This window comes from Hyperolius riggenbachi, chromosome 6 (assembly GCF_040937935.1).
Source record: "Hyperolius riggenbachi isolate aHypRig1 chromosome 6, aHypRig1.pri, whole genome shotgun sequence".
Lineage (NCBI taxonomy): Eukaryota > Metazoa > Chordata > Amphibia > Anura > Hyperoliidae > Hyperolius > Hyperolius riggenbachi.
The window spans coordinates 44,693,595-44,717,526 of record NC_090651.1 but is presented as its reverse complement, the minus strand read 5'-3'; the positions used below and the strand labels follow the sequence as shown (position 1 = coordinate 44,717,526).

Here is a 23,932-nt window from a genome sequence, read left to right as displayed (position 1 = left end):
AGGTCCTGAAAGAGGGACACATGAGGAAGAAAGAGGGCTTTAGTTCCCAATTAAGGACTGTCGCTTAAAAAAGGGGTCAGTTGAGACCTATGGTATTGCTCTCACTAGAGGTGTGCTTTAATATTATTTTCCTGGAAGAGTGAATACTCGGGAGTAAATTGAATAAGAGCCCTATAGTATATAGACCACTTGCTCAGACACAGTTGGAGTTTGCTTCCCGCTTCTTTTGAGTCACGTGTTTGCGAGACCACATTCTATTGGCTGCTGCATACGGACCGCCCCTGAGCTCTGTGGAAAGACCACACGGTATGCCGTGACGTAGCTCCCGCCCGCAGCATGGACGGATTGGCGGGCTCTCCTCATACGCCGGCGGCTGGGCGGGGCACCGCCGCACTCCCCAGAGCCATATTCTCGGCCCCCCATCACCCTGTGCTGAGCGTCCCGGGCACGCCACGCCCCTCAGCGCCTGTCGCAGGCGAAGTATTGGGCTCTGCGCGGCCTCCAGCGGGCGCCTCCGTCACTCCACCCCCTGCATTTACTTCACACCAACAAGCGGGAATGTCCGCTTCCCGGCTGACGGGATTCTTCAGTCCGCCACGCCCTCTCGTGGTCGTTACTCGAACGCCCCGCCCCCCAGGGTGCACCCCTGCCACACCCCAGTGCCGAGCTAGCGTCCTGCGAGGTGTGTGGGCGGAGCCTGGCAGCTCGGAGTCTTCATATTACTCCGCCAGAGAGTCTGAACAATCCGGGCAGAGGAATCCCCCATCACTGCTGGAGACGCCCAGTGATCGGGGAGAACATCGCCCAGCCCCCAACACAAGCTCCTCCTCCGTCACTGGGCCCCAGAGTGGCCTCAAGTCCGGGGACAACAGTGGAGAACAACACAGGGGTGAGGATAGCACTAGGGACCATGTATGAGAGTGACAGGTTCTTCTCAGTAGTGTCCAGCTATAGAGAGCTGCCAAGGAGAGAGCCACTCTCTCCTTTGTTTAGCTATAGAGAGCAGCCAATAGGTGACTGGTTCTCTTGTGTCCAGCTATAGAGAGTGGCCTAGGGGCAAGACACCCTCTCCTTTGTCCAGCTATACAAGACATGAGCCAATAGGTGACTGGTTCTCTTGTGTCCAGCTATAAAGAGTGGCCTAGGGGCAAGACACCCTCTCCTTTGTCCAGCTATACTAGAAATGAGCCAAGAGGTGACTGGTTCTCTTGTGTCCAGCTATAGAGAGTGGCCTAGGGGCAAGACACCCTCTCCTTTGTCCGGCTATACTAGAAATGAGCCAATAGGTGACTGGTTCTCTTGTGTCCAGCTATAGAGAGTGGCCTAGGGGCAAGACACCCTCTCCTTTGTCCAGCTATACTAGAAATGAGCCAATAGGTGACTGGTTCTCTTGTGTCCAGCTATAGAAAGTGGCCTAGGGGCAAGACACCCTCTCCTTTGTCCAGCTATACTAGAAATGAGCCAATAGGTGACTGGTTCTCTTGTGTCCAGCTATAGAGAGTGGCCTAGGGGCAAGACACCCTCTCCTTTGTCCAGCTATACTAGAAATGAGCCAATAGGTGACTGGTTCTCTTGTGTCCAGCTATAGAGAGTGGCCTAGGGGCAAGACACCCTCTCCTTTGTCCAGCTATACTAGAAATGAGCCAATAGGTGACTGGTTCTCTTGTGTCCAGCTATAGAGAGTGGCCTAGGGGCAAGACACCCTCTCCTTTGTCCAGCTATACTAGAAATGAGCCAATAGGTGACTGGTTCTCTTGTGTCCAGCTATAGAAAGTGGCCTAGGGGCAAGACACCCTCTCCTTTGTCCAGCTATACTAGAAATGAGCCAATAGGTGACTGGTTCTCTTGTGTCCAGCTATAGAGAGTGGCCTAGGGGCAAGACACCCTCTCCTTTGTCCAGCTATACTAGAAATGAGCCAATAGGTGACTGGTTCTCTTGTGTCCAGCTATAGAGAGTGGCCTAGGGGCAAGACACCCTCTCCTTTGTCCAGCTATACTAGAAATGAGCCAATAGGTGACTGGTTCTCTTGTGTCCAGCTATAGAGAGTGGCCTAGGGGCAAGACACCCTCTCCTTTGTCCGGCTATACTAGAAATGAGCCAATAGGTGACTGGTTCTCTTGTGTCCAGCTATAGAGAGTGGCCTAGGGGCAAGACACCCTCTCCTTTGTCCAGCTATACTAGAAATGAGCCAATAGGTGACTGGTTCTCTTGTGTCCAGCTATAGAAAGTGGCCTAGGGGCAAGACACCCTCTCCTTTGTCCAGCTATACTAGAAATGAGCCAATAGGTGACTGGTTCTCTTGTGTCCAGCTATAGAGAGTGGCCTAGGGGCAAGACACCCTCTCCTTTGTCCAGCTATACTAGAAATGAGCCAATAGGTGACTGGTTCTCTTGTGTCCAGCTATAGAAAGTGGCCTAGGGGCAAGACACCCTTTCCTTTGTCCAGCTATACTAGAAATGAGCCAAGAGGTGACTGGTTCTCTTGTGTCCAGCTATAGAGAGTGGCCTAGGGGCAAGACACCCTCTCCTTTGTCCAGCTATACTAGAAATGAGCCAATAGGTGACTGGTTCTCTTGTGTCCAGCTATAGAGAGTGGCCTAGGGGCAAGACACCCTCTCCTTTGTCCAGCTATACTAGAAATGAGCCAATAGGTGACTGGTTCTCTTGTGTCCAGCTATAGAAAGTGGCCTAGGGGCAAGACACCCTCTCCTTTGTCCAGCTATACTAGAAATGAGCCAATAGGTGACTGGTTCTCTTGTGTCCAGCTATAGAGAGTGGCCTAGGGGCAAGACACCCTCTCCTTTGTCCAGCTATACTAGACATGAGCCAAGAGGTGACTGGTTCTCTTGTGTCCAGCTATAGAAAGCAGCCAAGATAGAGAACAGCTAAGAGGTGGCAGGTCCTCTTGTGTCTAGCAATAGAATGTGGCCTAGGGGCCAGACACTCTCTCCTTTGTCCAGCGATACTAGAAATGAGCCAAGAGGTGACTGGTTCTCTTGTGTCCAGCTATAGAAAGCAGCCAAGAAGTAATACTTAGCCATAGAGAACATCTAAGAGGTGGCAGGCTCTCAATAGTTTAGACTCATTTAGAGATCAGATTGAAGGACCACTATTGCAAAAAACTGAAAAATTAAAAATGTGTGTAAACATATACACATAAGTATTTTTCCAGAGTAAAATGATCCATAAATTCCTTTTCTCCTATGTTGCTGTCACAGTAAGTATTAGAAATCTGACAGAACCAACAGGTTTTGGACTAGCCCATCTGTTCATGGGGATTCTCAGCAAGGCTTTTATTCTTTATAAAGACGTTCCCTGAAAAGGATTTATACAATGATGCTGGACCGCCTCCCTGCTCGCTGCACGCTATTCTGGCAGTTGGACAGAGCAACTGCCATTCACCAAGTGCTTTTGAAAATAAACAAAACCCTGAGAATCCCCTATGAGGAGATGGGCCAGTTGAAAACCTGTCGGTTCTGTCAGACATCTACCTCCTACTGTAGGTGACAGCAACATAGGAGAAATGTAATTCATGGCTCATTTTACTCTGGAAGAAACGTACTTCTTATTTGTATGTGTTTACACATGTATGTTCAATTTTACAATTTTCGCAATAGTGGTCCTTTAAGGGTGAGTGGTCTTCTCTGGTGTCCAGCTATGGAGAATAGCCAAATATGTCAGGACTGGACTTATGATCAAACATAGAGAACAACCCAAAGATGTCAGATCGTCATTTTGACCAGCTTTCAAGACTAGTACAGAGATGACAAACCATAACTAGTGACCAGCTATAGAGAGATGCATGCTTATTAGATACTAGCTCAGGGCGACAGGTCAATGCTGGTGTCAAACTACTGCAAGCAGCCCAGGAACGACAGACCCTACTAGACTAAATATGGATGCACGGGCCTCACTATGGGGCCCACCAGCTCTCACACTTTTCCTCTTGCCTCCCCTCGGTACTCACAGCTTGGGGTTCAGCTTGCAAGGGTTGTAAAACAAGTGTGGCCATTATGATTCCCCCCACCCCAGATCCCCATATTTCCAGGCTGCCCCCCTATAGTTACGATGGCACTACGCCTTTTCAGGCTCTTATGAGCCCTTTTTCAAACACACAATAATATAATGGTAAAAGCCATCCAGAGTACATTATTATGAATCATTTCATTAGTGTCTAGTTATAGAGAAAAGCCCAGTGATGACAGGTCCTCACTAGGGACTAGCTGGAGGGTGACAGACCCTCACTAGTATTCATCTATTGAGAACAGTGCAGGGTTGAAAGGTCCTCACTACTGACCTGCTCAGGTCTCCACTAGTTAGAGAACAGCCCAAGGGTAACAAGTCATGTCAAGTGGCCAGCTATAGAGAACAACCTGTGGGGGAGCAGGTCTTTGTTAAAGCCTAGAGCTGACAGATTTCTCAGAAGTGTTCTCCTGGCACTTCCTGCTTGTTCTCTAGAGATGGACATAACTGAGGATCTATCAGCCTTGGGCAGTTTCCTATAGCAAGTCACTAACAGGGACTACCTATTGACCAGCTGTAGAGAACTGCAAAAGGCTGACATGTCCTCAGTAGTGTCCAGCCAGGGAGTGACAGGTCTTCACTAGATACCAGCTATAGAGAACAGCCCAGCAGTGATAGATCTTCACTAGTGCCAGCACGACAACCCAGAGGTGGCTGGTCTTCCAGGTTCCAGCAGGTCTTCACTAAATGCCAACTATAGAGAACAGCCCAGCAGTGATAGATCTTCACTAGTGTCAGCATGACAACCCAGAGATGGCGGGTCTTCTAGGTTCCAGCAGGTCCTCACTAGATGCCAGCTATAGTCCAACAGTGACAGATCTTCATTAGTGCCTGCTACAGAAGGCAACCCAGTGTTGGCAGGTCCTCCAGGGTCCAGCAGGTCCTCACTAGATCCCAGCTACATAGGCTAGTAGAGGGGAGGCATAGTAAAGATATATAAGGAAAATGTAAATGTCTTTTCCATGTTTCCTCTATAGATTCCTATTTTGCGGACAAGAGTTCCTTTGCAGAAAATACTAGTGCCTTCAATGTCACCTCTGGTACAGACAGCTCTTCTAGGAAAGGCACACGACTTGCTCAGCCTGGAAGAGAAATAGGCGGCTTCTTCTCCAAGTCTAAACTCCAGACTCCTATAACAGGCTGTTCAGGTATTCCGTATGGTTTGTTGTTTGCAGTGCTAAAAAAAGGATGCTAAATTTGGCTAATTGTGCCTGGCTACCCTTCTGTTTTAGGTGACTGTATGTTTGTATTGATAAGATCCTTTCAATAAACGTATTTATTGTTTAGCATTGAAATAAAAGTTGTCTGATTGAGAGTTACTGAAGAAAGTGAGTCATGATGTTTCCTAGTGTTCGTGTATTAGAAAATCTATATAAAATGTTAGGACTTCTGTGCACATGACTTGAAGTTAGAAGTGAAACAGTGAATGTACAGAAACATCTCAAAGCAGCCTTGGGAAGACATTCCTGTTAGTGATGGGTCGTTCGCGAACGACAAGAGCCGACTCCCACTTTGAGGAGAGCCGGTGCCTCAGCCACCTCACATAGCCCTGCTTTGCAATGTAATAAAGGGTGCTGAGGGATGCTGGGAGATGTAGTCCTTCTCTTGCAGCTTTTAGCAGTGTATGGGGCAGAGCAGAGCAGTAGCAGGAGGGATTGCCCCAGTCAGAGAAGCAGTCTGGAGTTGTCATGGAGACGGGGGCGGGGCTTTTACGCCGATTCTGAGTGGTGTCTAGTGATATTTAATGAAGAGCCGATTGAGAGCCGTAAGAGCCGGCTCTTTAATGGGAGCCGATTCAGAAGAGCCGACTCTCTGAGAAGAGCCGGAATTCCCATCACTAATTCCTGTTCCTGACTTGGGCTACTTTGTTGCTAGGGGGAAATGCTGTAAATGTGTATATTGTATGCTATCATTGCACTGTACCCGTCACACTCCTGACTAAGCCTTTTGGGGCGAAACATGTTAAAACATGTTGAGTGGGGTGTTAGTGTCACTGTATATATGAGCACATTGTTTGCTTAACCTCCCAGCATTGAGGGTTTACAGCCTTTGGTGAATATATTAGAGTAGTTTGTAACTGCCTGCTTGACTAGCTTGCTGCTACACTATAGACAAACCTCCGTGAGCTTATTTGCACCTGGAATTTTGTATCACTTTGGATTGGGGACTAGCGACACAACCCCATCCCTGAGATATCAATATAGAGATGGTGGGGAATCGACCATGACCTCCCTTTTTACATTGCTCAATAAGCATATTAGTGACACATTCCCTGTACACTCAAGAGGGTAATCCCTTTGTGAATATATATTTTGAAACAACGTATTTTGAACAGATAAGAATACAGTAGTAATAACTTTTAATCATTGTACCAGAGGGTTTGTCCGATTGGACACGGTGCTGTTCATATTGGTCACATGCTTGTTTCAGGTGTCTAATTCAGACACTACTGCAGCCAAAGAGATCAGCAGGGCTGCTAGGTAACTGGCATTGTTTGAAAGGAAATAAATATGGCAGCCTCCATATCCCTCTCACTATAGCATATCAAAAATACAGACTACATGTGATATGCTGAGGAGTGCCCGTCTTTTCTCTGCACCTCACAATGGCCTCAATTCTGGTAGCTATTTTTTGTCAGTAAAAGGCTCCCTGCACACTGCAAATCCGTTTTCTGCGATTCTGTTACCGATTCCGATTTTTCCTGAATACACTCAACAGAAAAACAGAGGAAAAAATGCAGCATGCAGTAACGATTAAAAATCGGAATCGGATATAAAAACCGGAATTGCATGCAGTGTGCAGGGAGACAAGTACCACATTTGGTATTTTCCTTTTTGTTTTGTTTTTAGCAATTCTGAAGGATTTTTCCGCGTTTCCAAAAATGCGGTAAAACGTGCGGTATTTCAGGGATACGCAAGCAGTAAATACTTATAATAGTACAGTAGTCTTTGGGAGATGTTTTTTTTTTGGGGGGGGGGGGGCAACCTATGGAAAGTATATTTATAGGCAACCGCTATAAAAATAAGACATCCAGTAAATATTTGAAGTTTTATTTCTACTATTCTTTCTATTACACAGCCTGAACAGGAATTCAACTAAACACTGCAAAATGCATACAAATTGACTTTTCCGCCAGGTACAGGCAGGTCTTAAAGGGACTCAGAGCTGAAAAAATAAAATGTTTTATACATACCTGGGGCATCCTCCAGCCCCATCCACTCCGATCACTCCCACACCGCCGTCCTCCGCTGCCTGCAGCTCCGGGAACCGGGTCCCCACACTTCCGTCAGTCGGCGCTAGTCTGACGTAAGTGAAGAGCGCTGTTTGCGTATCTCTCCAGCAGCCGCTAGAGAGATACGTAGAGGGCGCACTTCTCCTGGGTAGACTGGAGCCGACTGACGTAAGTGACGGGACCCGGTACCGGAGCTGCAGACAGAGGAGGACGGCGGCGTGGGAGCGATCTGAGCTTATGGGGCTGGAGGAAGCCCCAGGTATGTACAGTTAGTCCCCAGTTGAAGAACGAAATAGGGACTGTAGGTTCGTTCTTAACCTGAATCCGTTCTATCCCCTGTACCTCCTCTGTTCCCCCTGGGCCTCCAGTGTCTCCCTCTGTGTCACCTCTGCCCTCTGTACCCGCTTATACAAGTTTAAAAGCCATTTTTTCTTGGATTTTTTTTTTAAATAGATTTTCTCAAAAACTACAAGTCGAATTTGAAAAATTATTTTTTTTTATTTGTTCCCATGGAAACACAGAATCCATGCCGTTCGTATCAGTGGGGCGTTTGTAAGTCGGGGCAACCTGTATAAAACGTTTTATTTATTTTCAGAAAAATATCGCAAAATACCGCACATTTTACTGCATGCGGTAAATTCTTACTCAGGTCCACTACATGCGATTCCGATTTTTTTATACGATCCGATTTTTGATAAAACAAAAAAAAAACATGCATGCTGCTGCGTTTTTTCATCGGAATCAAAAATCGGATCGTATAAAAAATCGGAAGAGCAAACTGCTTCTACCGCATGTGGTAAAATACCACATATGCAATAGAGCAGACGGTAAAGGTGGCCACTAACGGACCAATTTCTAGTGAATAATCGTTAGAGCGATCAGAAATTCTGTTCGGATTGGTTGTAAATAATCTCGGTTGATGGGCATAAATAATCATAAAAACAGTCGTCCGATTGGATTTTCGGCAAACCAAAATTGGGATTTTCATGTTGGTTATGATAGATAGGAAGCAAAGATTGGTTCGTTGATGGTGTAGTGAACGATTTCACTTCCGATCAGAATTATCTGATTGCTCAAACGATTTTTCACTAGAAATTGGATAGTTACTGTAAGTGTACCAGATTTGAGGCCAATATGGGGTTGTGCTTCTGCAAAGGGGTTTGAGGTTTTGGCATTGCTTTATTGGATGCTCCTGAGCTCACATTGTGACCGCTAATGTAATTCTGTGCAGTGGGATTGGCTCAGATACAGCACTGAGATACTCCCTTTATTTATGTTTACTGACTATTCCGGCGTCTGGGATCACCAGATCAGCTCTATTTCTGTATTTAATCCTAATCTCTCTGCCGCAGTGACACCCACGTCCTCCACATCCGCTCAGTCTGCCGCCTCTGTCATCGTAGCCATCGTGGAAGGAAGAGGACATGCCAGAGGAGAGATAGGAATGGCAAGTCTGGATCTGAAAAACCCTGACGTTGTCTTATCTCAGTTTGCAGACAGCTCCATATATGTCAAGGTGAATGTGCGTTTCCTGCGTGTCACATCAGACGAGTGATATCACCGTTTACATTATCGGTTATTCGCCCTGTTATGAAAATTCAACAAAGCCTCTCAGTTTGAATAAATACAGCATGTAAGCAAGCCAGCTACGCAGAACATTTCTCGTTGTACGGGGTATGTGTAGGAGAGCGGAGCAACATTCTCTCCATGCATCACTAGGTGACTGGGGTGTTATATTTACCACCTATGGCTTCCTTAGGATCCTTTGCGAGCTGATATGCAAAATGTGACTACTTAAAGAGACCCTGTAACAAAAAGAATATTCCCCTGGGGGGTACTCACCTCAGGAGGGGGAAGCCTCAGGGTGCCAATGAGGCTTCCCCCTCCCCTGTAGCTGCAGGCAGTCCAGCGCTGGCTCCCCCGAAGAGTCCCGGAATCCTCCCTCGACAGGCCTGATAAGCGCTGATTTATTTACCTCTGCTGGCTCCAGCGGGGGCGCTGTTGCAGCTCTCCGCACGGAGATAGGCGAAAATAGCTGATCTCTGTCGGGTCCGCTCTACTGCACAGGAGACTTGCGCCTGCACAGTAGAGCGGCCCGATGGAGATCAGCTATTTTCACCTGTCTCCATGCGGAGAGCCGATACTGCCTGCGCTGGAGCCGGGAGGTAAATATTTACATTTCCGCCGTTCCGGGAGGATTTTCGCCGCCGCAGTGAAGCCGAGGAGGACGGGGGAAGCCTCAATAGGAACCAGAGGCTTCCCCCACCCGAGCTGAGTACCCCCCAGGGGAGGTTTTCTTCATTACAGGTTTTCTTTAAAGGGTACCTGAGATGAATGATGAAAAAGTTATATACATACTTGGGGCTTCCTCCAGCCCCCTTCGGCCTGATCGCTCCATCGCTGCCGTCCTCCATCCAGTCGGCACAGTAAGGCTTGTGACAGGAGCGCGGTCAGGCCGCGCATGTGCAGTAAGCACCAACTCCCGAAGTTACTGGGAGCCATAATGGAGGAAGTGGAGGACAGAGGGACGGACCAGGCCGAAGGAGGCTGGAGGAAATCCCAGGTATGTATAAAACGTTTACATAAAATCAAATTCCATTTACCCACTTAGTCAGACCGGCTCTTACCCTGTACATTGCCGGGAAGATGAAAGCTAAAAAAAGCTTTATCATTTCCCCTTCTACCCCTCACACATTCCTGCTCCTTGCTGATTGGCTGAGGACAGTTCTATGTGACACGAGGCTGAGAAGGGAAACAGAAGATAAATCACCTCACAGTCATGTCCATGTGACTTAAAGCAGAGTCTGGGTGGGTGTAAGCAGGCAGCTGTCAGTCGCTGTGAACTGCTGACGTAGGTATTCCTTTTTTTCCCCTTTGTTTTACAAAAACTTATTTTTTTTAACTACTTTAACTACTTTTTACACTTTTAGTGATTGAAATCTATGCCCTGTTTTGGTGGCTGCCAGGGTGTAGATTTAAATCAGCCGCTGCTGCACGCATTCGCCGTTTCCATGGCTCCCCGCCGATCTCGCCACTAAAACCCGACGTCTCTCGCTGCAGCTCACTGACTCTGCCTGTCTTTATGACAGCAGAGCCATGTGAGCCAGTCAGGGGCCGATTTCATTGGCTCCTGGCCGTGTCTATCAATGTAAGCCGCTCCCATAGGCTTACATTGATAGACACGGTCAGGAGCCATTGAAAGCAGCTCCTGACCGGCTCACATGACTCTGCCATCATAGAGACGGCAGAGTGGATGTCAGGAAGTTCCCAGCGTGCGGTGGTTGCGGCGGGTATGCGCAGCGATTTGTCGGGATTGCGTCGGTATTGTACCAGCGGTCTCTGGTCCTTAAAGGGACACTTAAGTCAAACAAAAAAAAAATGAGTTTTACTCACCTAAGGCTTCCAATAGTCCCCTGCAGCTATCCGGTGCCCTCGCCGTCTCCCTCCAATCCTCCTGGCCCCACCAGCAGCCACTTCCTGTTCCGGTGACAGGAGCTGACAGGCTGGGGACGCGAGTGATTCTTCGCGTTCCCAGACACATTAGCACCCTCTTTGCTGCTATGTGGTATTTGATATATGCTATAGCAGCATAGATGGCGCTATTGTGGCCAGGAACGCGAAGAATCACCCGCGTCCCCAGCCTGTCAGCTCCTGTCACCGAAACAGGAAGTGGCTGCCGGCAGGGCCAGGAGGATCGGAGGGAGATGGCGAGGGCACCGGACAGCTGCAGCGGGCTATTGGAAGCCCCAGGTAAATAAAACTCATTTTTTTTTTACTTAAGTGTCCCTTTAAGGGGGCAAAGACCGCTGGTACTTAAGTGGTTAAACAGCCTGTTTATTAAATTCCGGATCTTCCAGAGGCTTCTTCTTTTTTTCTCTTTCTGATCCGGGAGTTGAACTCATGACCCCATGCTTCACAGGCAGAGGCAGTACCTCTGCACACCCAGCTGACTATCCATGTGGACCATTTCAGCTGACCTTCCAGAGGCTTCTTTGATCATTCTTGAGCCCACTGCTGGTCTCTAGGACCCTCTTCTTCTTGGCTGCACTCCCATCCATGAATGACTGACTGCTTGTGCCTGCGCGGTAACACAGAGCTGCTTGTGCACAGAGAAAAATGTGGGATGTCTTGTGCCTGGGCAGTGAGGTCATGCTCTTACATAGACGGGAGCGTGGACACACAAACCTATTTGAGGAACCCTTGTCCAATAGGGTCCTAGAACGGAGAGCTTGAGGGGGAAGGGGGACACCCCTAGATTATCCAGAGGCAACCCTCTCCTGATGTAAGTATCTAAATTATTTTTCCTTATTTGCCTTTAGTTACACTTTAAAATGATAGTTTTAATGTTTTGGTCAATCAGTATACGTCCCCACTATGGATGAAACTTCCACTACTGTTTCACCAACACCCATAAAGTTTTATATTTTACATTTTTGTCCCAATTCTGCTTCCCAGGGGAGACATGGATAACAGCAACAACACAACAAAGGTTCTTCCCAACTCTTATCCAAAATGTAAAGAATACCTGGAGTACCACTTGAACAACACTATGAAAAGAGAGTTAAAGTAGGAGGTATATGGAGGCTGCCATATTTATTCCCTTTAAAACAACACCAGTTGCTTGGCAGCCCTGCTGATCTATGTGGCTGCAGTAGTGTCTTGATAACACCAGAAACAAGCATGCAGCTAATCTTATCAGATCTGACAATAATGTCAAAAACATCTGATCTGCTGCATGCTTGTTTAGGGTCTATGGCTAAAAGTATGAGAGGCAGAAGATCAGCAGGAGAGCCAGGCAACTGGTATTACTTATAAGGAAATAAATATGGCAGCCTCCATATCCCTCTCGCTTTAGCTGTCCTTTAAAGGGGAACTGAAGAGAGAGGTATATGGAGGCTGCCATGTTTATTTCCTTTTAAGCAATACCAGTTGCCTGGCAGCCCTGCTGATCCTCTGCCTCTAATACTATTAGCCATAGCCCCTGAACAAGCATGCAGCAGATCTGGCGTTTCAGACTTTAAAGTCAGATCTGACAAGACTAGCTGCATGCTTGTTTCTGGTGTTATTCAGATACTACTGCAGAGAAATAGACCAGCAGGGCTGCCAGGCAACTGGTATTGATTAAAAGGAAATAAATATGGCAGCCTCTGTATACCTCTTACTTCAGTTCCCCTTCAAATGCATACATGCCGTCATTGCTTATTCGGCCTTAACATATTCTAGGTGATAACAAAACTTCGGATCCTCGCACCGCTGGAAATCCTGATGTCAAACACCGCCTGTGAAAGCGGCAGGACAACAGAGCTTTACCATCTGGTCACTAATAATTTTAAGGTATATTTTATTTCTAAAATCTATATACCATGAATTCTATAGCTCAGTCTGTAAATTAGAGAGTAGTAGATTTGAGCAGCAAGCATTGTTATTTCGTATTTATATAGAGCGAACATCTTCTGCAGCACTTATAGGGTGCACAGTCCAGTCACTAATCATTTCTCAGAGGGGCTCACAATCTAAACCCTACCATAGTCATAGGTTTATTGCAAGCCAATAAACTTATCTGTATGTTTTGAGGGTGTGGGAGGAAACCAGAGTGCCCAGAGGAAACCCACGCAGGTAGAACATACAAAACTCCATGTAGATAGTGTCCTGGCTGGGATTACAATGGGGGGACCCAGAGCTGCAAGGTACAAGTGCTATCCTCTATGTCATAGTGCCACACACTAGATGAAGTTCCAGCAGGTAGGAAGCCCACCTAGGTACAACACCTTTTAATAAAAAGCACCTTATTCCAATGCTGGGTACATACAAAGAGTTGTATGGGGGGGTGACTAGGCCTGACAGCTGTTTTGTGATTACCCGTTTCCTCAGACGCCAATCATACACAAGTGTAACCGAGCAATTGTGGTGGTAAATATGCTATCACCACTTACTGGAGAAAGTTCATGCAGTTCAACAAGCTACTCAGGCCTTTTAGACGTTCCCAGCATCAAAATACGTCCCCAGCATGCAGCTCCAAACTCTCTGTGAGCCACAGGTCTCCCTGCCCCATTGCCTGCGTCAGTGGACTCCATGGGGCATGCGTCATCATTAGCCCACCCCCAGGAACACAACAGCAAGTTGTTAGTGATCACCTAGAAACTGCAGAGCTGAGGAAACATAATATACAGTGGTGTGAAAAACTATTTGCCCCCTTCCTGATTTCTTATTCTTTTGCATGTTTGTCACACTTAAATGTTTCTGTTCATCAAAAACCGTTAACTATTAGTCAAAGATAACATAATTGAACACAAAATGCAGTTTTAAATGATGTTTTTTATTATTTAGTGAGAAAAAAACCTCAAAACCTACATGGCCCTGTGTGAAAAAGAAATTGCCCCCTGAACCTAATAACTGGTTGGGCCACCCTTAGCAGCAATAACTGCAATCAAGCGTTTGCGATAACTTGCAACAAGTCTTTTACAGCGCTCTGGAGGAATTTTGGCCCACTCATCTTTGCAGAATTGTTGTAATTCAGCTTTATTTGAGGGTTTTCTAGCATGAACTGCCTTTTTAAGGTCATGCCACAACATCTCAATAGGATTCAGGTCAGGGCTTTGACTAGGCCACTCCAAAGTCTTCATTTTGTTTTTCTTCAGCCATTCAGAGGTGGATTTGCTGGTGTCTTTTGGGTCATTGTCCTGCTGCAGCACCCAAGATCGCTTCAGCTTGAGTTGACGAACAGATGGCCGGAAAATTCTCCTTCAGGATTTTTTGGTAGACAGTAAAATTCATGGTACCATCTATCACAGATAGCCTTCCAGGTCCTGAAGCAGCAAAACAACCCCAGACCATCACACTACCACCACCATATTTTACTGTTGGTGTGATGTTCTTTTACTGAAATGCTGAGTTACTTCTACGACAGATTTAACAGGACACGCACCTTCCAAAAAGTTCAACTTTTGTCTCGGCGGTCCACAAGGTATTTTCCCACAAGTCTTGGCAATCATTGAGATTTTTTTTAGCAAAATTGAGACGAGCCTTAATGTTCTTTTTGCTTAAAAGTGGTTTGCGCCTTGGATATCTGCCATGCAAGCCATTTTTGCCCAGTCTCTTTCTTATGGTGGAGTTGTGAACACTGACCTTAATTGAGGCAAGTGAGGCCTGCAGTTATTTAGATGTTGTCCTGAGGTCTTTTGTGGCCTCTCGGATGAGTTTTCTCTGCGCTCTTGGGGTAATTTTGGTCGGCTGGCCACTCCTGGGAAGGTTCATCACTGTTCCATGTTTTTGCCATTTGTGGGTAATGGCTCTCACTGTGGTTCGCTGGAATCCCAAAGCTTTAGAAATGGCTTTATAACCTTTACCAGACTGATAGATCTCAATTACAGTACTTTTGTTCTCATTTGTTCCTGAATTTCTTTGGATCTTGGCATGATGTCTAGCTTTTGAGGTGCTTTTGGTCTACTTCTCTGTGTCAGATAGCTCCTATTAAGTGATTTCTTGATTGAAACAGGTGTGGCAGTAATCAGGCCTGGGGGTGACTACAGAAATTGAACTCAGGTGTGATAAACCACAGTTAAGTTATTTTTTAACAAGGGGGGCAATCACTTTTTCACACAGGGCCATGTAGATTTTGAGTTTTTTTTCCTCACTAAATAATAAAAACCATCATTTAAAACTGCATTTTGTGTTCAATCATGTTATCTTTGACTAATAGTTAACGGTTTTTGATGAGCAGAAACATTTAAGTGTGACAAACATGCAAAAGAATAAGAAATCAGGAAGGGGGCAAATAGTTTTTCACACCACTGTATGTAGTTCTCCTTTAACTATTTCATGTTCTTACAATGTGTTTATTTGCATTCAGGATGTATCTTTCACTGCTGTCCAGAGGAAATATTTCAATGAGACAAAAGGTTTGGAATACATTGAACAGTTATGTGCCCCAGAATTCAGAACGGTGCTAATGGAAGTTCAGTCTAAGTAAGTATTAAGATGGTTAGAGTGTTTTAGTGTGAACATCTGTTTCCAAAGCACAGCCCATCTATTGTTTTATTTATTGCAGCCAGGTGCCTACTCCAGCTCGTCGTCAGGATGATATTCCAGTTTATAGAATTATCGCTATGTAATCTATTTTCCTGAAACTTTCTTTATCCAAAGCTTTTGGGAATGGCGCTGTGTCAACCCAACATTTAAACCTCACACATTTATCAGTGTTCTATCGTTTTTAGTGTCCAAAGTCTGCCCATGCTAGAGAACCTCATGCCTGTTAGGCAGTAGCAGTACCTCTTGATTCCTATCGCCACCTTGCAGAAAAAAAGGCCTTTCTATATTTGATACAGAAAAGTCCTTTTTTTTCTGCTAAGGGATGAAGCTACAGGCCGGAACTCGGTTGACAAGGGGTCTTTGGTGACACTTGTTACTAACAATGTGTGGGGACATTATAACTGAAAGGACCACAAATGCGAAAATAGTAACATTTAAAATAACTATGTATAAAATGTGTTTTTCTCCAACAGTAAATTGCACTATAAATTACTTTGTTCTTATGTTGTCATTTACAGTGGACAGTAAAAAACAGATCTGACAGGTTTAGTTCACCTCCTCACTGGAGATTCTCAGTAGTACCTTTTTTTTACAAAAGCTCTCCCTGGAAAGGAGCCATACAAAGATGCCAGCCTGCCTACTCACATGCACACTATTTTGGCCGTTGGCCTGAGCAACTTCTAAATAAAGGAAAAAAACTGAGAGTCCTCCAAGAGATGGACTAGTCCAAAACCTGATAGATCTGTCTGGGTTTCACTACCCACTGTGTTCCTGGGAATACATGATGAGCTTTTTGGCAGATAGATAATTTCCGATCTGACTTGAATCGTTTTTCTGATTTACTCATTGAAGTGAATAGAAATCGATCAGAAAAACAACTGGACAGTGAAATCTGCAGAAAAAACTCATCATGTATTCCCAGCATAAGGGACAGTGACATAGGAAAAAGGTAATTGTAGTGCATTTTACTCTGGCGTACATTTATTAGCCACGCTTATTAAAATTTCCATGCGATCTGCAAATGTGCAAAAACGCATTTGCTTCACATCTAATGAAAGTCAAAGGAGAATTGCACTTCTGCTGAAATTTGCAAAACAGGGTTTAGGTTTTTTTAGCAAATCTTTCATCTTGGAGCAAAAATTCACACATCACAACTGAAATCATTGTGGCAAAAAAAAAAGACGCCTGAAAAATTTGCCTGCGAACGTGAATTTTAATGTGAAAAACACCTTCAAAGAAAGCTCTTTTTTTTTGCATTGATAAGTGTGAACCCTGCTTTAAAGTACGTATTTAAAGAGTAACTGTCAGCCTGCAAAAGCTAATTTAAACCTCTATTCTCCTGTGTTAAACAGTTTAGAAGGAAGCCAAAAAGGCAATACTGCAGTTAAAAATCTCTCTTACTTTAGATGTTTGCTGACAGCAGGGCTCCGTATTCCCAGGCTCCTAAGGAGGACGCAAGCCGAATAACAGATACTGCAAAGCATTCTGGGGCCCTCCCCTGGCTGCTAGTGAGGCTCAAGTTTCAACAGCATGTAACAGTCTAGCTCACAGCACTAATAAATCTTGGGCAGAGTACACTGCAGGAGTCCGCTATTGTTCCTAGCAACATAGCTAATTAATATTCACTGCACAGTAGTGTTATTCATTACCAGCGTTTGTGAGAGTGGAATCATCAGGAAGCAGGCAGGACATGAGGACACATTTGGCTTCATAGGAGACAGACAAACATGGAACCTGCCATGAGCTGTCAGGAGTATCATTCTCTGCAAATACTATATAAAAATTATGTGAAGTACAAACGTGGACAGTGAAATGCATATGTAATGTAAGTACAGCCAATCTTTAGCTACTGATATATGTGTTTATTTTCTCTGAGACCTTATACCTAACGGCTCCTCTTTAAATCTTTACTACATTGCGCAATAGTTGTCCTTTAATACCATTAGGTGTATATTCCTTTTTAAGGCTACACCAGAGGTGCCCTTTAAAGAAAATCTGTAAGGTTTCCCCCCCCCCCCCCCCCCCCCCCCCCCTTCCGGGGTTACTTACCTTGGGAGGGGGAAGCCTCTGGTTACTATTGAGGCTTCCTCCATCCTAGCCTCAGGGATCCAGCTCTGGAAGATCCCAAACACCAGGAAGGTGAATATTTACCTACTACAATCCAGCGCAGGCGCAATAGCAGCTTTCTAATCGGGCTCAGGTGGAAATAGCCGAGCCTGATCAGGTCCGCTCTACTGCGCAGGCGACTTATGCCAGCACAGTAGAGCGGATCTCATCGGGGTTGACTATTTCCACCTGAGACAATTGGAAAGCCTCTATTGTGTCTGCCAGGAAAGCAGAGCTACAGCCAACATCGGCTGGGGTTTCGGGGGAGCCAGCACTGGATCCCTGAAACTTAGGAGCATGGGGGAAGCCTCATTAGGATCCAGAGGCTCCCCCCTCCCAAGGTAAGTAACCCCAGGGTTTTTTTTTTTTTTTTTGGTTACAGTTTCTCTAACCTCTTGAGGACCAGAGGTTTATACCCCCCCCCCCCTTAAATTGGCCATACACTACACTATAGACATATGCCTATGGTAGGGACAGTTAAGTGACAAGACTATACTCTGTACAGCGCTGTGTAAGATGTCAACGCTATATAAATACTTTATATATTACAAAAACAACAGCCTGCCAGTGCTGATCAGCCGCTGGTAGGCTGATTGCTGGGCCCGATGTGTACAGTGACGGGAGCTCGTGCACGAGCTTCCATCAAATCTTGCTCCTCGCCAGGTGATGCCATATTGCGTCGCTGGGACCTGAGAGAGCCGCTGTCCTGCCACCATACTGCGTTAGGCAGATGAGAAGAGGTTAAATGATTAAACTAATTATCACTAATTTTAGCAGATTCCTAACGACGTTTAATTTGTTATATTTAGATACTACTGCTTAGCCGCAGTGGCAGCCTTACTGAAATATATTGAATTCATCCAGAATTCAGTTTATGCTCCGAAATCCCTGAAGTTCCGATTTCAAGGAAGTGAAAAGACGGCAATGATTGATTCCGCATCTGCACAGAACCTGGAGCTGCTAGTGAATAACAGAGATTCCAGGTGAGGATATGGCTTGTGGAACGGATATTTCAGCTCATGGTGTTGATACATATGTGAAGGTGCCTGTTGGCTTGCATATTTAGATATGCTCTGTGTTTTGGTGCTGTGCAGTTATGGGTTAATATGGTCATTCTTGGCACTAGTAGTATACAGGGCCGGAGCGAGGCAGAGGCGAGAGAGGCTCCAGCCTCAGGGCGCAGTGTAGGAGGGGACGCACAACTCACTCAGCTATCATTTAACTATTGTGTTTGAAGCAGAGAGAAATAAGTAAAGGGATTACATGGCAGTGACTGCAAGCGACATAACTAGACATTAAGGTGTTGGGGGCTCTGGGGTGCCTCTCAGTCTAGTACCAATCAGTGTGTGACGGCTGGGGTGGGAGGGCTGGAGGGGGCACACTTTGGTGGCTTGGGTGCTGGAGGATCTTATCCCTAGTCTGGTAACAGGGCAGGTTCTAAACTTTCTGTTGCCTGAAGCAAACTTGTGAGGATGTAGTTGGGGCAGCAACACACACACACACACACAATACTTTCCTCAACAAACTGCAGCTTACCTGCACAGCAGGGAAACCAGAGGGCAGAATGGCACACGGAGAAGAGGCGGGATTAGCAGAGAGCTATGCATATTAAAAGGAGTTATCAGGGAAAATCTTGAAAATGAGTTTTACTCACGTGGGGCTTTCTCCAGCTCCTTGCAGCCGGCTGTCCATGCCGACCACTCCGCTCTGTACAGCCGTCCCGATCTCCGTGCAGTAAGCCTGCACAGTAAGCCACGTACAACGTGGGCTTGAGTGAGAGCGGTGGTTAGCGCAGGCGCAGTGAGGACGACCTCGGGGTCAGCCTCCGCACCATGCACGGAGACCGGATCGGCGGCGCAGAGCGGAGCGGTCGGCGTGGGACAGTCGGCTGCAAGGGGCTGGAGAAAGCCCCAGGTGAGTAAAGCTCATTTTCAAGATTTTCCCTGATAACTCCTTTTAAGTAAGGGGCATGCCACCACACACACAGACTAACAGGCAAGCTCTGTGCCCCATGAGTCAGGCAGTAGTAGCAGAGCAGAGGGAGAGACTGAAAAAGATCAGCTGAGTGTAGAGCTGTTGCTGCCCCCTACAGCCTGCTGCCCTAAATCAAATGATTTGGTGTGCTTCATGGTAGGGCCGCCCCTGACGAGTAGATTATAAACATTGATTTTGGTGAACCAAATTAGAGGACAAAAACAAATAAACATGAGAATGTAAAGACCAGAATCACTGGTGGACTTTTCACTTACTATCGCCTGAAAATTCACACAAGCCTATTCAAGCAAACCGTTTAGGTAGAGGCTGGGAGAGGTCAAGGAGCAGGGGGCAGTGACTGTGATAGGCAAGCTTATCAACTTCTAAAAGCCCATCTGCAGGATATTTTTTTTCTAACTAACCCCTTCCTTTCTACTTAACATTGCCCCTGTTCAACCTCCAAAACTCTTAAAGGACACCTGAACTGAGAGGGACATGGAAGCTGCCATATTCATTCCCTTTTCAACATACCAGTTGCCTGGCTGCTGATCTCCTTGGCTCCAGTAGTGTCTGAATCACACAACTAAAACAAGCCATGTGGTTAATCCAGTCGGACTTCATTCAGAAACACCTGAGCTGTGTGTTTGTTCAGGGGGCGCCCAGAGGTTTGGGGGGCCCCAACTAGTAACCTAGCTCTAACCTACCTCCCTCCAATACTCCAGATCAGGTGTTTTGTGGCTACGCTTGTTATGTGTGTGAAGATCGTTATGGCTACACCTGTTTTATGACTCAGGTAAGATGGAACCTCCCGGCTGTGAGGGTCACTATGGAGAGGCAAGGGAAGGGGTTTGAACATTAATGAGCCACATCAAAAAAAATTTGCGGGGGGGGGGGGGGGGGGGGGATGGGGGTGCATGATTTGTAGATACGCCTCTGATTATTATGGAGTGATGGTCATGCCTAGGAGAACTCATGGAGAAGCATGTGATTTGTTTTATCAGCTGATAGATTTGCAAACCTCTGATTTGCTGTGATCACATCCTGCTTTAGCACATGATCATGGCTAGCGAATCAGAGAGTTACATACTGTACCTATCAAAACAGAACACAGAGTAGGGACACCAAGAGCCAAATATAGTGTAGTATGTACCAGGGCTGTGGAGTCCGAGTTGGAGTCAGAGTCGGGGCAATTTTGGGCAGTCGGAGTCGAGGAGTCAGAGTCGGGGCAATTTTGGGCACCCGGAGTTGGAGTCTCGGAGTCGGGGCAATTTTGGGCACCCGGAGTTGGAGTCTGAGTCGTGGTTTCAGAAACTGAGGAGTTGGAGTCGGAAGATTTTTATACCGACTCCACAGCCCTGGTATGTACTGTTAGTAGAAATGAAGTATGATAGAATAATAAGCTATGCTCACAAAGCAGGGTTACCTCCAAGGCAACCACTGTATAGGCAGGTGGGAAGATTAGACCTGACCCCACTCAGGATTAAGAAGTCGCTCTCCTTAGATGAGGAAAAAAGGGGTGAACACCCCTCCACCAGTGGTGGACTTGATATAGCTTAGTATGGATACAGAGGGGCCAAAAGGATAAAAGAATCGAAAAAGTTTAAAACATGATGAGGCAGTGTTGCACTTCCCTCCTCCAAGCAGACACAAACATTGCCAATGTGTGTTTGTCAAATATAACAAGTTTATTTACATACTACGGGGGACAATGCAACACGTTTCGCAGGTTTGATCCCGCTTCATCAGGCAATAACAACGGGGCAATAGCTGTAAACATAGATAATTGGCTCATAACCCTTGTGTAGTCATACAATCATTAATTATAAAATATATAAACGTATAAATATAAATAAATATCAAACATTAGCGGTGAAATAGGTAATAAGGTATTAAATAGTTGGGATAATGACAGTGGAAAAGGTAATTGTGAGCAGTGATGAGCGAAACTGCTACTATTCTTTTCGCATGAATTCTTGCAAAAATAATGTTAAATTCAATTTTCAAGCAAAAATTCTTGAGGGGAAAAAATCACGTTATCTTGCACGGTTTTCACGTACATTGCAAATTTACCCAATAAAAATACCGATCTTTCGTGCTAAAATAGTCATGGTGAAAATATTGTTTTAGGCATTTTTGCGCTAAAAATATCGTTTTACATGGTTTCACGATAAAAATATTGATCTCGTGCATTTTTGTGCTAAACGCAAAAACATGAAAATCCAAGAAATCACTTGGATTTTTGCATTTAGCGCAGAAATGCACGAGATCAATATTTTTATTGTGAACACGTGTAAAACGATATTTTTAGAGCGAAAATGCCGAAAACAATATTTTCACCATGACTATTTAAGCGCAAAAGATCGGTATTTTTATCATGGGAATTTGCAATGTACGTGAAAACTGCGAAGATAACGTAATTTTTTTTCCCTCAAGAATTTTTGTGTGTGTCTGCTTGGAGGGGGTGAGCCCACCACTGCCTCATCATGTTTTAAACTTTTTAGATACTTTTATCCTTTTGGCACCTCTGTGTCCATAATACGCTATACTGTACCTATCACCTGACCAAACTGATCACATGCTTCTCCACGAGTTCTTGACATGACCATCACTAATTACAGACAGAGGATTAGCAGGATAGCCAGGCAATTTGTATTGTTTAGAAGGAAATACATATGTCAGCCTCCATATCCCTCTTACTTCAGGTTCAGGGGAGTTCTTGGCTGTAATAGCCATGCAACCCGTTCAGCCAGTGATAATAGGGAAGCCCTCTGGAAGTTGATGAAATCGTGATTTGGTGTGTCTCAGTGAGTGCCGGTGCACATTTAAAGGATATCCGAAGTGACATGGGACATGATGAGATAGACATGTGTATGTACAGTGCCATGCACACAAATAACTATGCTGTGTTCCTTTTTTTCTTTCTCTGCTTCAAAGAGTTAAAGATCAGGTATGTAAGTGGCTGACTCAGTCCTGACTCAGACAGGAAGTGACTACAGTGATAAGAAATTCCCCTTTTTATCTCTTTCTTGCTCTTAGAAGCCATTTTCTGCTAGGAAAGCGTTTTATAGTTGGGATTTCTTATCAGTGAGGGTCACACTGTAGTCACTTCCTGAGTCAGGACTGAGTCAGCCACTTACATACCTGATATTTAACTCTTTCTTATCAGTGAGGTTCACACTGTAGTCACTTCCTGTCTGAGTCAGGACTGAGTCAGCCACTTACATACCTGATATTTAACTCTTTCAGGCAGAGAAATAAAAAATGGAACACAGCCTAGTTATTTGTGTGCTAGGCACTGTACATACTCATGTCTATCTCATCATGACACATGTCACTTCGGGTATCCTTTAAGTTAGTTGGTGGAGGCTTTTGGAAGTATATCTGTGAAAAATACCCCTCTTGCCCGCTGGCTACAGCATAGCTGGCACCGAACCCAGTCATTTTGTGTGCTAATTCATATCCAATTAAATCAGACACCAGTGCAGGAGAGGGGGGAAAAAAGCATTCTGTTGCTCAGGATCTGTGCTACTTCCTCCCCAATAAGCAAACTGTTTTATTCCCCAGTTTCCCTGGCCCTTATTTGGTACATCTGCCGCATAAAGGAAGTTGCAGGGCATGCTGTTTTTTTTTTCTTCCTTACTTTTCCCTCATACATAGCTAATGCACCCTGATTGGCGGAAGCCTCTTTCCCTTCTGTTTTACCCTCCCACACCTCAGTTCCTCTCTGATTGGCCAATATTTCTAATGCTGTAGAAGCTGATAAAATCACTCAGAGCTGGGTGGGAGTGTCTGAAGCCTGGGGGATGGGCTGGCAATGCATACACAATCAGGCAGAGGAGAGTAAGGGAGGAAATTACATCAGGATTGGCTTCAAAATAGACACAGTTAAGATGGAAAATCCTAAGGAGGATTTTCTCTTTTTTTACTGTAGAAAAATCACTAAAATCAAAATGTGGACAGTGCAATACCTATGTTATGTAAGTAGAGCAAATATTTATCTACTTATACAGTACATGTGTTTTTTTCTAAGTTAGTATGGCTCACAGCTCCTCTCCTATAAAGTCCATAAAACTTTGGGTGAAAGTACATTTTATTAAGCTTTTTTTAGTTGGTGTGGCCAGTCTTTTGGCGCAGAGGGGAACTTTTGACTGTAGATCCACTTAAACATTGTTGAAGGGTTATTTAAAGGACATCTGAGGTGAAAATAAACTAATCAAATAAACAATTGTATCTATCCTCCTTCTCCTAAAATGACTTTTTCAGATATTCCACAGTTTTATCTTATATTTAAATCCACTTTTTTAAGTTTTTACTGTTTTATTGTATTTGCTCAATGACACATTCATTAAAGTATGTAGAGCTAAAATCTATGAACTATTGATCCTTTTTATCTCTTTCCTGCTAGGAAAGTGTTTTTATAGTTGTAATTTCTTATCAGTGGGGGTCACACTGTAGTCTGACCCAGTTTTGACTCAGACAGGAACTGCCACTTACATACCTGACGTTTAACTCTTTCAGGCAGACAAAGAAAAAAAAAGGAACACCGCATAGTTATTTGTGTGCTAGGAC

The 23,932-nt window shown here is 45.2% G+C and overlaps 1 protein-coding gene across 3 annotated transcripts in view; it reads left to right on the top strand.

The window, feature by feature from the left end:
* Positions 1–312: 312 nt before the first annotated feature.
* Positions 313–23,932, top strand: part of MSH4 (mutS homolog 4) — a 97,128-nt gene continuing 73,508 nt past the window's right edge. For all 3 annotated transcript variants that reach the window (XM_068239200.1, XM_068239199.1, XM_068239201.1), the window contains exons 1-6: positions 313–889; positions 5,001–5,171; positions 8,608–8,771; positions 12,479–12,589; positions 15,105–15,220; positions 18,199–18,372. In XM_068239200.1, coding sequence (XP_068095301.1) covers positions 337–889; positions 5,001–5,171; positions 8,608–8,771; positions 12,479–12,589; positions 15,105–15,220; positions 18,199–18,372 — 1,289 coding nt within the window. In that variant the 5' untranslated portion in view covers positions 313–336. The remainder of the gene's footprint in view (positions 890–5,000; positions 5,172–8,607; positions 8,772–12,478; positions 12,590–15,104; positions 15,221–18,198; positions 18,373–23,932) is intronic.